The sequence below is a fragment of the Lissotriton helveticus genome, chromosome 2_1 (assembly GCF_964261635.1).
Source record: "Lissotriton helveticus chromosome 2_1, aLisHel1.1, whole genome shotgun sequence".
Taxonomy (NCBI): Eukaryota; Metazoa; Chordata; class Amphibia; order Caudata; family Salamandridae; genus Lissotriton; species Lissotriton helveticus.
The window spans coordinates 1,223,555,915-1,223,569,781 of record NC_136059.1 but is presented as its reverse complement, the minus strand read 5'-3'; the positions used below and the strand labels follow the sequence as shown (position 1 = coordinate 1,223,569,781).

The 13,867-nt window shown below is 44.5% G+C and overlaps 1 protein-coding gene across 1 annotated transcript in view; it reads left to right on the top strand.

Moving 5' to 3' along the window:
• RRH (retinal pigment epithelium-derived rhodopsin homolog) overlaps positions 1–10,955 on the top strand; it is a 196,244-nt gene extending 185,289 nt beyond the window's left edge. Inside the window, exon 7 of the mRNA XM_078677484.1 lies at positions 10,850–10,955. Coding sequence (XP_078533610.1) covers positions 10,850–10,955 — 106 coding nt within the window. The remainder of the gene's footprint in view (positions 1–10,849) is intronic.
• The last annotated feature ends 2,912 nt before the right edge of the window (positions 10,956–13,867 follow it).

The window sequence follows — 13,867 nt, the reverse complement described above, 5'->3', positions numbered from 1 at the left end:
CTGTGAAGTATTTTCAGCGATGTTCGACGGAAGCTTGACTTGATTCGTATCTTTTGTGTAAAACCCAAGGCTTCTTTTCAGTGGCTTTGCTCAATTGGGTCCTCATTCTGTTCCCATCTGATTTCAAGGCCATTAACATCCTTCTGGGTGTGTAATATTAAGGTGCATTGTGTGTGAGGTATTCCTTTCCTCTGTAAACTAGCATCCAGAAGATTGATCTCCAGTGACTACTTCAGGTCATCAGTTCCTCTGTAATGTAAGCTGCTAGGGCACGTTCGAATTGCATATATTTAAAAACCTGTGAGCCAGGTAAGTCATGCTCTGTTTGCAATTAATCAATGGACATCAGACCATCTCCACCGCATATATCTCTCAAGGACTTTATCCAAAAGGTTAGGAATCCCCTGAAAGGAGATTGTTCTCTTAGAGCATTCTAAACTCATAGTGATATCTTTAGGGCCATATTTGCTTTCACCCAGGTTCCCTAGTCAACCTCTCCCAAGTTTTCAACATCGCAGCCATTGAGGAAGCCACTTCATTGACACCCGCCCACCATATAGAACATATCTGTAGTAATTCTTTCAAACACAAGGCTCTATACAAGGAATGCTTGGTCAACTATTGGTGCAAAGGCCCAGTCACGGAAACATCACACAATTTGAGGCAAGAAACATATCAGCCATTTTTAGACCTTTAGGAACATTGACATCCACAAAGGTAACACCTTATTTTTATCCTTAACAAAGATTCCCAAAAATCAAAGGTGATATTTCTGGGGGCATCTTTAGTTCATTTTGAATCATTCTTCACACGTCCTTTGGCCGATCTACTTGACAACATTGAGGCTGAAGAGAGACCTGTCTTCTTGAAAAAAGATCTCCGGCAAAGAGCCCCCTTGTGAAGCCCGTTGGGCATTGCAGCTTCAGCCCAACTAGGAGCACAGCCCGATGATAAAGCATGCCACCTTACGGCTTCACAACCATGTTGCCTATAATTATAATATTTTTGAAGGAGACAAGTTGCCAAAGGGCCATAGTATATTTTTGGTAAGGTGAAAAACATTCTTTTACCTCCCTTCAGAACTGCACACTTTCTTTTTTGTGTTCTCTGTTTTCTCCAGCCATGCTAACAGCTTACCAGCTGTGTCCCGCACTACAAACTCTTTTCATTGTGTGCTGAGGTTTGACCATTTTCGAAGAATAACAATTTATATTCCTCCTCTTTGGCTATAGGTGCCTTTGCTATTAGTAATCCAGACCCTCAACGTGCGTCTGATCCTTTAATAGTTCTTCTACCAAAGCCTGGCACTTCTCCCTCCTTTCTCTCTTCATAAGCACTATCAGAGTAATCGAAGGGCCCCTCACAACATGCTTATATGCTCCCCATATTGTCATTCCACTAGGCTCAGAATGGATGTTCAATTTGCAATATTCTACTGGTTTATCTTTTATCTCCTCCATCAATAGAGAATCCAGAAAGCTCATGCATAAAACACATTTTAATCATCAGTGGGAAGTAATCTGATATTTCTTTTGCCAGAACCTATCAATAAGAAATGAAGAAATAATAAATTCTGGAATAAGAGTTATGTACACACAAACAATACAAGATGAATGTCTGCGAGGCATTCCAGAACCTACAAATGTCACCTGGTCCTTTTGCCCAGGTAAATTCCCCAAGACTTGTGGGTTGAGGACTATCACTCTATCCTGGTGTATGCCTGTCAAGAAAGTCACCCAATATCATGAGAAGATACCCCTTACAATCATATTTGCCTGTAGTAGGTCAAGCAAAAGGAAGACCAGAGTTTTCGCCATTGTTTCTTGTAGGATATTGTCCCGGGGTGAGTGGGGACTCGGGGGTCGGGCTAACCTCTTCTACCCTAGATGGCTGCTCAAATTAAGTAAAGGCAGAGAACTTATAAAGACTTTTCAACGAAGGCTTTATTTGTGTATATGTCTTTCTCCTCCTGCTGGTGATGGGTTCCCTGGCGAACGCGGCTGGATCATATGCCGTGGTGCGGGGAGGATCCAGTTTGCCTCGGGTGTTGGTTCAGGTCGTCCTTAGGGCCAGGTGTCTCCGTATGAAAAGAAGAAGACAAAGGACGTATTAGGACCGAGTATGGGGACTACACGTTTAGGGCCGGGAGTGAGGGAAACCCGTGACAAGTGCTTTTTTATTAGGTTTCACCTGTCGAAAGCTGCGCACCGCGCAGCTTTTCGGCGCAGGCGAAATCTAATGTTTACAGTATGTGTGTGTTGTCCCACCCTCTCTTTCCAATGGCTAGCTCCAATAATGGAGGCTAGCCATTGGAAGAGAGATCTGCTCATCATTCTGCGAGCAGATTCGTGGGCGTTCCCGCGATTTTTACTCATACCGCCCCTTTACGATCGTCATGCGGCGGTGGGCGGTGGTTTATTTATTTATTTTTTTTACTTTTTTTGGGGTCATTCCTCCAGGCCGACCACCGCCGGAAGAAGTCCTGGTGAGTGCTCCTCTCCCCTCCCGCTGTCCGTGTGCCCGTTCCCGTTCCCGCCCCCCTACCGCTGTGCTGTCCGTGTGCCCGTTCCCGTGTGCCCGTTCCCGCCCCACTTGTAAATGCTTGTTCTTTTTAATTTCCAAAGTTGTTCGTTTTCTGTTTCACCTACTATTGGGCGTGCTGTGAGTTCCAGTAAGTATCTCTGCATTCCTCCCTGGCTCCAGAAACAAGGAGGCGCATTCGAATAATACTGGGTGGCTAGATTATGCAATCTCAATGTGCTAGTACTCAGAACTGCCTCGCGTTAAAGAGCGTGTCATATAGTTCCAATCGATGATGGACAAGAGCATTCACCAATCAGAAAACACGACTGTGCGGGTGCGTGATACGCAGAGCGTCGGACAGTGACTCACAAACCGCGCGGACGGGAGCAAGCTGCAAGAAAGATGGCGGAGCCTGACTCCTGGCAGATTCTCGGACCTCGGCCTTTACTTCTTCCCTTAACCTCAATGACTCTTTCGGCATGTGACTCTTTACTCCATTGTAGCCGTTAATGGCCACGGACTTGCTACTTTTTGTCGATCTCTGGTCACAGGGGCGGGGGGACACATAGACAGTATCGGAGGGGCCGTCTGCTTCCGGTATGCTGGTCAGGGGGGAGAGTGGACCTTCCATTTCCGGCACGGTGTGTTCCGGTGCTGGTTGTTCGTGTATCCGTCTGTCTCTTTCCCTGTACTTTTCTGTTGCCCGTGCCTGCCTGCTAGTGAGAGTCTGTGTGGTGTGCCCTTTCTGTGTTTGCTTTTCTGTCTGCGTCCGTGCGCCTGCATTTTTGTTTCTATATGTGTGTGTCGGTATCCCTCCGTGTGCGTTGTTTTTGTCTGTGTGTTTGACTCTGTGTGCATGCGAGGCAGTATGTTTCAGTGTATGTGATTCCGTGTGTGCTTGAGGTTGTTTCTGAGTGTGTCTCTGTGCATATGTGTGGTTTCTGTCTACAAAGTGGAGGGGGGGTTGAGGTGTCAAGCACGCAGACTCGACGGGGTCCAAAGGTTGGCATTGTGATGATGAGAGAAGGTGACGTCAGACTGCAGCAAGCATGTCAACGTGTTGGTTGAGCAAACTATTCAAGGCGTCCTGGTCTCCGGATCTAAAATATGATAAATGGCCAGGAAGGTCAGGCGTCTCATTCTGAAGTTAGGCCTTTGTTGGCACGGGCAATAAGGTTATTATTAGAAGTCCTAAGAAGGCGGGCACAAGTGCGTCTCCGCAGAATTCAGAGTAGGCAACAGTTGACCATAATGTACCTGTTAACCCTCATCTTCACAAATAGGCTTCCTATTGGTTGAGATCCAAACCTCCCAGAAATGGTCACATATGTGATTTAGGATGGCGCCGCTGCTGCCACAGGGGCGGGGGGACACATAGACAGTATCGGAGGGGCCATCTGCTTCCGGGATGCTGGTCAGGGGGAGAGTGGACCTTCCACTACCGGCACGGTGTGTTCCGGTGCTGGTTGTTCGTGTATCCGTCTGTCTCTTTCCCTGTACTTTTCTGTTGCCCGTGCCTGCCTGCTAGTGAGAGTCTGTGTGGTGTGCCCTTTCTGTGTTTGCTTTTCTGTCTGCGTCCGTGCGGGTTCTGTTTGTGTGTGTGTGTGTGTGTGTGGTTCTGTCTGTGTGTGTGTGTGGTTCTGTCTGTGTGTGTGTGGTTCTGTCTGTGTGTGTGTGTGTGTGTGTGTGTGTGTGGTTCTGTCTGTGTGTGTGTGTGTGTGTGGTTCTGTCTGTGTGTGTGTGTGTGTGGTTCTGTCTGTGTGTGTGTGTGTGGTTCTGTCTGTGTGTGTGTGTGTGTGGGTGTGTGTGTGGTTCTGTCTGTGGGTGTGTGTGGTTCTGTCTGTGTGTGTGGTTCTATCTGTGTGTGTGGTTCTATCTGTGTGTGTGGTTCTATCTGTGTGTGGTTCTGTCTGTGTGGGTGCATGTGGCTCTGTGTGTTGCTCTGTGTGGGTGCAAATGCAATAGGTCTCGCATTTGCAAGAGATTAAGCTATTGGCATTGTAAATGACAATGCCATTTATTCATCTATTTTCAAAACCAACACATAAATAAAAATGTTGTCATTTACAATGCCAATAGCTCAAAATTTTCCAAAGGCGAAACCATTGCAATGTAAATGCTTGTTTACAGAGCGAGGTTCGTCGGGAAGTGCTCGTGAGTTGGGGTTATCAAGGGATGAGCTTAACACGGGTCTATACAGTTAATCTACAATAGGCGGGACTCTGTTTCCCATCCAACCCGCCACACGGCCCCGTACCTGTTGGAGCCACGCTCCTCCCGTGGGAACGTGGCGGGCGGCTCGTAGTTCCGTTGGCCTCCTGGCTTCTCCGTCTCCTCTCCGTTCATCGGGTTGGTCTCCGGCTCCTCGCTGCCACTGTTCACTCGATAACCGCCTTCTCTCCTCGCCTCTAGGGAAACGCCGTCCGTCGCTTCCTTGATCCGGGCTCCTTTTGGCTCCGGCGCGTCATTCTCTGGGGGAGGGGCTACCAGTGCGGGCTCCCAGTCCTTAAAGGAACAGGGTTCGCTTTTGTCCGAAGTCGGCCACCAGTACTCAGGGTCTCCAGTCCGCCAGTCTTCTTCTACGTCACGGCCAGGCTGCTGTAGAGAGGGAACGGAGTCAGGTGAAATAGCGGGGTCGGACCACCAGTCCGTAGTCGGACCCCCCTCTAGGGGCCCCAGGGGACCCACCCCGTCACAGATATATATTTCTTGATCGATAGCTACAGCATTTCTTCCACCCCATATTGCCAAGGCTGCAGCATACCTCCCTCCCTCCCTTACCCAAATGTAACCTCATTAGGAGAAATGCTGTGGCTCGTCTAATGAAAATAGTCACTCCCGTGAACCTGAAGTGTACCCAAGGTGACAAGGCAGTCTATATTTACCTTATGTATGAACTGGCCGGAAGCCATAAAGTAAATCTCCAGGAGCAATACGATGTCAACTTCATGCCTGGATGACTATTGCTGGGCCATTCCTCTTTTGCTGTCTAGTCTATTAATGTTCCATGTTAAGTTCCATAGGCCACAATATATGAAAAAGTCTTAAAAGATGCCTCTGATTGTGGCGGGCCAAGGCAAATGGACCAATTTCTAGAGAGATGCTGAGAGATTGGTCACCAACTTCAGGACTAATGCCATAAAGGTATGCAGAGGCTTTAAATGACTCTCATAAATATGCTAAATTAGTCAGGCTGCAAATCACCGAATATTTATTGAACCATTCCATAGAATTCCAATAGAAGCCCAGGTTAGATGTGCAGGACATCTAACCTGGGCTTCTATTGGAATTCTATAACGCATATTAGCAAGCCCATTATCGCCTTTTTAGCAGCAGTTTCCTGTCGCTAAAACGGCGGTAATTTTAACGAGGTTCTTGCTAATATGCCCCTAAGTTTTTTGCTTTGCTTAAAATGTTCATGCTGTTTGATGAATGTGTGTGAATTTAGTATTCACGCAGCTAACTAGCATAGTTTTCACATGCCCCGTTTCATTCAAGAATAAAGAAGTTAAGTGGGGAGGTCAAAAAAGATGTCTTGCTTATTTTAGTTCCGAAAGTAACTTTGGTCTCTGCTATGGAAATCACTTCATAAAAGATTTGGTACGTAAGAGCTCAGAATGGGGTTATTTTTAGGGGTCGCTATGAATCTGTTGAGTAACTTTTGAGACATACATTTGAAAAAATTTGCTGGGCAGAGATCTAAGGTTTAAAACGTAAAGATATTTTGGGGCATATTATCAAGAACGGCGTTAACATTATCGCCGGTTTAGCGGCAGAAAACTGCCCCTAAAGCGGCTATAATCGGCTTGATAATATGCCCTGGAGAATTCCAATAGAAGCCCATGTTCACACCAGAACATGAACTTCTATTGGAATTCTCAAGGGCATATTATCAAGCCGATTATCGCCGCTTTAGTGGCAGTTTTCTGCCACTAAACCGGCGATAATTTTAATGCCGTTCTTGATAGTATGCCCCTTAGTCTGTTAATTTTGTGAGCCCGAGTTCTGTCAATCACATTTGATTTGGCATGAAATGTGAAATTTAAGAGTTTTGTACTTTAGGAAAAAATTAATAAGAAAAAAGGAGAGATGATGACGAGTTCTTGATCACAAAAAGTTGACATTTACCCAGACTATTAGAAATAATGCTAAAAGTAAATTGAAAAAAACATTTAGTGAACCTTAAATTTACGAATTCTGGAATAATTAAGGGTTTTGCTGCCTCCATTTCTATACAGAAAATGGTGAAATTTTCTGAAGTGCGCAACTTTCGGTGGATCTGCGAATTTCATGAATACAAAAACAAAAGTAAATTCACATATAAGTCATCATTGTAATCAAGAATTGAAGACCGACAGAGTGAGGGTGGGTGAAGAAAGGCACAGGTCAATCATTAGGGTGCAAAATAAACCACTTTAATATAGAATGGGCGCCCAAACAAATGCGATTTTGTGAGCATGCAATTGAAAGTATCAAGATATTTACAAATTTGAAATAAATCATGAAAAAACAGACTGGACAGTTGGGGGGGGGGCCTGGTGGGATGTACAGATGGATGCGTGTAGGGTATGGCCACAGGCCAGGCCTTGAGCACAACTGTAAAAATATAACTGGATGTTTATGCGGAGGACTTTGCTGCAGGCCAGGCCTTGAGTCCAGCACCTGCAAAGCATGGCAGGGGTTGTATGCACAGTTGGTGGGTTCAGGATCTTGTTGCAGTCCTGCTCCTGCGTCCAACTCTTCCATTCACACTCAAGGACCTGGGGTAGGGCAATAGCATGGATGCACAGCCTGTGGCCCTCCAGGCAACCTCTAATGTTTCATTTAAAAAATGACTTTGGAGCTGATTATGACTTTGGCGGTGCAGGAGTGGAGCGCCACACCACCGCTCTGCTCGCGCAATGCCAAAATCGACTACCGCCCACCTGCCAGATTAGGAGTTTTCTCCTGGTCTGGCGGGTTGTTCTTTGGCGTTCCCACAGTGATGCCTTTGGAAAAGCACGGCAATGGGAACGCCAAAGGAAGTTTCTGCATAGCATGGACTATTTAGTCCATGCCGTGCAGGAACTGGGCATGCATGCCCACATGAGGTCCACTGTTGTCTCCCTGCATTCATCCCAGTGTACAGAGGCAACAGGGGGATGTTTCCCAGCTGCCAGCCTTTTTATGTTTTTAACTATTGAAAAATTATAGACATCGCTGAGTTGCATCTTCTTTTGAACGTTAAGTTTTTTGGTTTGCTTATAACTTTTGTGCCATTTGATGAATGTGTTTGGAATAAAGCATTTACGTAGCGTAACTAATATAGTTTTCAGCTGCAGCCCCTCCATCAAGGCAGAGAAGCGCCACCCCCCCTGCCACCACCCACAAATAAAAAACCCGTTTTATTATCGTTTTATTTTAATCCACCTGGATCCGCCCCCAGGACTCTGACTTGTCTTGAGGGTGGGTCCAGGGGGATGACACTGTGGTAGGGAAGTGGTAGTGCACATGAGGGTTTGGCCGTCTGTTTTAGGCCGCCTAAACCCTCATTAACAGTGAAGCTTTCTACAGCCCCAGCTGCATTGCTGTGGCTGTAGAAAGCAGGCACAGGCTCCCAGTCTATCTGGGAGCGCAAAGTCCCAGTGCTCAGGCCAATTCTGATGCTGCTTTCATGCAGCGTCAGGAGTGGCCGCAGTGTATTCTGGAAGCCTGTGCCCAGAAGACGGAAGAGCGCGATGCAGCAGACGGCGGCGGCGATCAGGTAAGTTCTTTTTTTTTAAAGTATTATTTTATCCTCCGACTCGCCTCCTCACACACATAAATCCCTCATCCAGGCCCGTTCCGCCACTTTGGCAGGAGATGGGCCGCTACTGATAGTTTTCACATGCCCTGTTTCATTCAAGAATAAAGAAGTTAGGAGAGGAGGTAAAAAAGATGTTTTGCTCATTTTAGCTCCGATAGTAACTTTGGTCTCTGCTATGGAAATCACTGCATAAAGGATTTGGTACGAAAGAGTTCAGAAAGAGTTATTTTTAGGTATTGCTATGAATCGGTTGAATAGCTTTCGAAAAAATAAGGGAGAGAGTTAGGACAGTATGTGGGCTGTCCTTATCCCCATGTAATTATGAATTTAAACAACTTAGACGGTTCACATGGAAGTGGCTAGTCAACACTGTAATTAAATTGCAAGTCTTGGAATATTATCTACTTGTTATTTTGTAATATACCCTGGGCCACTGGGAATAAAGTAACTATTAGTTAGTTTCCCAGAGGTATTTTTAAACCACACCACTATCACACAAACACACACAAAAAACAGCTCCACTGTAGTCAGGTGTCGCAGCACAGCTGAGTAGCATTCGGCCACTCAGCTGGGAACCCGATGATGAAGCATGACACCAACTAGGTTGGTGTGTGAGGGTTCTTTTAGCAAAACCTTGTGGCTCCAGACACTACAGTGTTGACTAGCCACTTCCATGTGCGCCTTCTAAGTTGTTTAAATTCATAGCTTTTGAGACATACATTTGAAAATTATGCTGGGCAGAGATCTAAGGTTTAAAATGTAAAGATATTTTTGCCTGTTAAATTTGTGAGCACGAGTTTTGTTCATCACATTTGATTTGTTATTGAATGTGAAATTTGCGAGTTTTGTACTTTCGGAAAAAATGAATGAGAAAAAAGGAGAGTTGATGACGAGTTCTTGGTCACAAAGGTAGGTTGTCATTTACACAGAACTGTTAGAAATAATGCTAAAAAAAATTGAAAAACATATTTAGTGAACTGTAAATTTACGAATTCCGAAATAATTGAGGGTTTGCTGCCTCCATTTTTTATACAGAAACTGATAAAATCTTCTCAAGTGCATAAGATTTGGTGAATCTTTGAATGTCATGAATACAAAAACCAAAGTAAATTCACATATAAAGCATCATTGTAATCAAGAATTGAGGACCGACAGAGTGAAGGTGGGTGAAGAAAGGCACAGGTCAATCATTAGGGTGCAAAACGACCAATTTAATATAGAATGAGCCCCCAAACAGATGCAGTTTTGTGAGCATGCAATTGAAAATGTACAAATTTGAAATAAATCTTGAAAAAACAGACTGGATAGTTGGGGGCATGGCATGGCCACAGGCCAGGCCTTGTGCACAGCTGTTAAGATGGCGGGATAGTTGTGCAGAGAACTTGGCTGCAGGCCAGGCCTTGAGTGAGTCCATCTCCTGCCAAGCACTGCAGGGGTTGGAGGCACAGTTGGTTGGTTCAGGGTCTTGTGGCAGGGCTGCTCCTGAGTTCAACCATTCCACTCACACCTAAGGAACTGGGTTTGGTGAAATGGCATGGATGCACCGCCTGTGGCCCTTCATCCCACCGTTAATGTTTTAGGTAGTGCAAACACCGTAACATTCATGTGGTGAAAGAAAAAGTGAAATGCACTTGATAAAACACGCTCAATGTGACAATACTTAAATACCCTCGAAAATAATCGCACAAACCACATGACATAAAAACTATAACAGGCACATAAGTGATCTGCTTATGATCTCTAATGATGTGACAGATTCCATTAAAAATTACATTACTGGTGACCTTACATATTATCTTAACATTGACCTAATTGATGACATTATCAATGACAACTTTCTTACGATATTTGTTATTATGTAATGAGTATTGCTTTGAGATATGCATATCGTGCCTGAATCTCTTTTTTAAAATATAATTCCAGTGGATATAAATATTTTAATGTAAACTCCAGCTGGGTGATACTTTTGTAAACACTATTTAGGACATTATATTTATGTCAGACAATAGTCAGACAACGATAGTCTGGGACGATACCTATTGTGAGATCTGGAACAATTCATTTGGGGGCAAGTCATTGTTTTCATGGTGGGTGCGTGAGTTATAGTGGACAATAACTGGTGAATTTCATTGGTGTTTAGGTTTTGCTTTGGAACCATGATGTCACTTTAAAGTCAGTGAATGCTCTAGATTGTTTCCCTCACATGAATATTGCAGTGATTGCACTGCCTGAACCATAACTTTATTTTAACTGTGCTTTTTAATATATAAAAATAACACCACAAAACCTTTAATTTGACATTAGCAGTGCTTTGTATTCAATTGCATCTGCAATATATATTTCTATATTTCAAAAGGCAAAATCCAATCGGTAAGTGTTAATCTATTGATCAAATCATTGCGGTCTACCTTTAATCTAGCAGGAATTGTTCAGCCTATCTCAAATGTTCTATCTGAAAAGCTGTCCTTTTGATGTTAATTAATTATGATTGCTTTGCCATCAACTATCATACTAACCTACTTTCAATGTCTCCCATTTCAGGTTCCGGAGGGCAATAATTTCCATGATTTGTTGCCAGTCTCACAAGGAGATAAATATTACCAACTTTCTACCCATGGACACCTCTACCTCAACCACAACTCAGTGACAAGCAAAACACTTTGAAAGGCGGCGTCAAGTCATTTACTCACATTAGCCCAATAGCCAAGGAAAAGATATGCCAAAATCTGGCAGCACGTTTTTCTACTGTGTGGTTGCAATTGCTTTTATTTACATTTTGAACATTTTCAAAACCAGATACTATACATATGTCAACTGGGAGTACCAGTTTCTAAGTCTGTCTTGCTCATTGGTACCCTGGCACTGCCTTTGCTACTCCTGATCTGAAGGACAATGAAGGTAGTGGCAGGAACAGAAAGTAAAAAACATTCTTATACCCTTGATTAATGTGTATAGTTTCCATTCATTGTGCTTCCATCAGAGCTTCAGCAGCATATGGAAGGCTATTGAGAGGTGACAGGTGGTTCAAGGAGTCAGTCCTGTATGAAGAGATGCAAGGTGCCGCTTCTGCTATCCCTGCCATTTTAGTGGATTTTTGTCCATGATTACTTTAATAGAAAGAGGAAGGTATAGGCCATTTTCTGTTCAGCCACGGAAAGTTGACGTAAAATTGGCCTTGCTTATATGGAGCTCTAGAGGGAAACATCCTTTACAACGCAACTTTTACCACGCAGTGCCTTTACGACGCAACTATTACAATGCATGTCATTACAATGCATAGCGCTGGGGGGCGCTCTAGGATAGGGAATAGATTTAATTTACTATCCAACACCTTCCCTACTATCCACGGGGGACTGGAGTTGGAATAGTAAATTAAACTATTCACTATCCAGCACCCCTAAGCGCTATGCCTTGTAAAGGCATGCGTTGTAAAAACTGCGTTGTAAAGGCATGCGTGGTAAAAGCATGCGTTGTAATGTCATACATCCACTCTAGACCCTCTGAAGAGCACTCCATATTTGTAATAGCATTGATTGATTTCACTCCTTGAGTTTAAAGTCTATTAATGAGATTCTATTGGCTGGCAAATATTATTAATGTATATTCCAGTGTATCATTTACCTCTTGTCAGAACCTGTTTGGGCGACATGGGGCAAGCAGGAATCAACGGATCACTGCTGTGGTTTTTGAGGCCTTTAACTACTGCTATCCATCAGCCTGACCTACTATGGAACTGCAAATTAAACACCAGGTATGACGTTTTGTACTTGACCCTCAGAGTAGTGAAGCTGGCAGTCCAAGGCTTCTTAAGGAGGTAGTGTGGGAGGTAGAGACTCACAGCTCAGCACTTACTAGCTAGCATGCAAAAATGGTTGTCCATTCCAGTGCTTATTGTTTTATTTAGAAAAGAGAAGTTCTTTATTATACAAATACCACAGATTGTCTAATAGGTACTACAGACAAAATAGGCAGAAGCATATCAGGTTTATGTTAATCGCACATGTGCAGGCTCACCTTGATAAGCATAAGCAGACATTTATGTTGATGACCCATAGACCTGACCTTGAATGCCCCAGTGACTTGAAACCCTCACTGTAACTTTTCTGAAAATCCAAGGAGTTCTAATGTCTGGGGAGCATGTGTTCAAGGGTGTGGGAGTTACTTGAATGTGGATGCAGTGAGGTCCTTGGCCCGATGCCCTCATTTGGGTGTATGCGTCCTACATCCCCACCATCCTCTGAAGTTGTTCAGTAGCTCTGTGCAGATTGTTACTGGTCAGTGAGTGAAGCTGCAGGTTCTAGAGAGGAATACGCCCAAAGCAAAAGCCCCACCAAACAAGTGAAGAATCCATCCTCCGGTGCCAGTGATCCTTTAGTCTTAAGCAATCTTCCACTCGCTGGCACAATGAGTACATGATTGACTGAAGTTGAAAGCAGTCTTTGGGAGATGTGGACTTGGTCATACTTTCTTGTGTTCTCCTACCCCATGGTTGACACAGCTTGCCAGTTTAAGCAGTCATTTAGAGACAGGTAAATCTTCTCTAGCACTCAGGTCAGCCCCTGTGTCACACCCTCCCATTCTTAGGTGCACAGCACAGATGGTAATTCAACAGTGATCAGCAAGGCAGGGAGACCCACACATAGCACTCGGGTCAGCTCTTTTATCACTCACACACTAGTCGGCACTTCTGGGATTTCCCGTCCACTCTGGCACAGCGTCGGGGCTCCTCTGGGCAGTCTTTTCTTGCAGCGATGCCTTCTGTTGCCCTCTCTTCGCAGGACAGGTAGTCTACCACAGGGAGGCAAAACCACAGCTCCTTGCTTAGTTTACAGTGGGTGTCCCTTCAGCTCTGGGTGACAAGCTCCCATCTACACCAGTCCTGGATGTCAGGAATTTCTCTGGCACTCTGCATAGTACCACCTCCTCTGTCAGTGAGAAATCTAGAACAAAGTGTGTATGTTTGAGTCCCATGTTTATAATTTTTTGCGAACTTGGAATGTAGATTCCATTATCAGGACCCTGGAACATATCCACTGCAGAACTGAGACAGCTTTTGTTTCGGGTGACTGTTTCCATAGCAGGTTATGCCGAGAAGTGTCTAAAACTGGAGTGGACACAACCTGAGCACAAACATGTGAAGACCTTGTGGCTGGCAGCCATCAGCTTTATGGGGTAGCTAATCTGGGACAGAAAAAGAGGCAGGCCTTGCCTGGATGATTCTTTCTGCACAACAAAAGAGACCGCTGTCTCCGCTTTCCCATGCCCTCTATAAAGCTCAATGGTCGCACTCGGGGAGAGACAGTAAACAGGTTTCTGCTATAGAGGTCCACTGCTGAATAAATAAAGAAACAATGTCTCCATCCTCCTCGTGTATGTGGATATTTTTTGATGAGATAATCAGATTCCTGTGGTCTCAAAATTCCATTTTCAGTGCCTTCAGGGACTATCCTCAATATTTCGTGCGTAATGTCTTTTGTTGGATCCTGCGGGATACACCGGTAGCATATCGGATTTTTTACATGGCTTCTGCCTTATATTAGATAGGCCTCTTTGGACCAA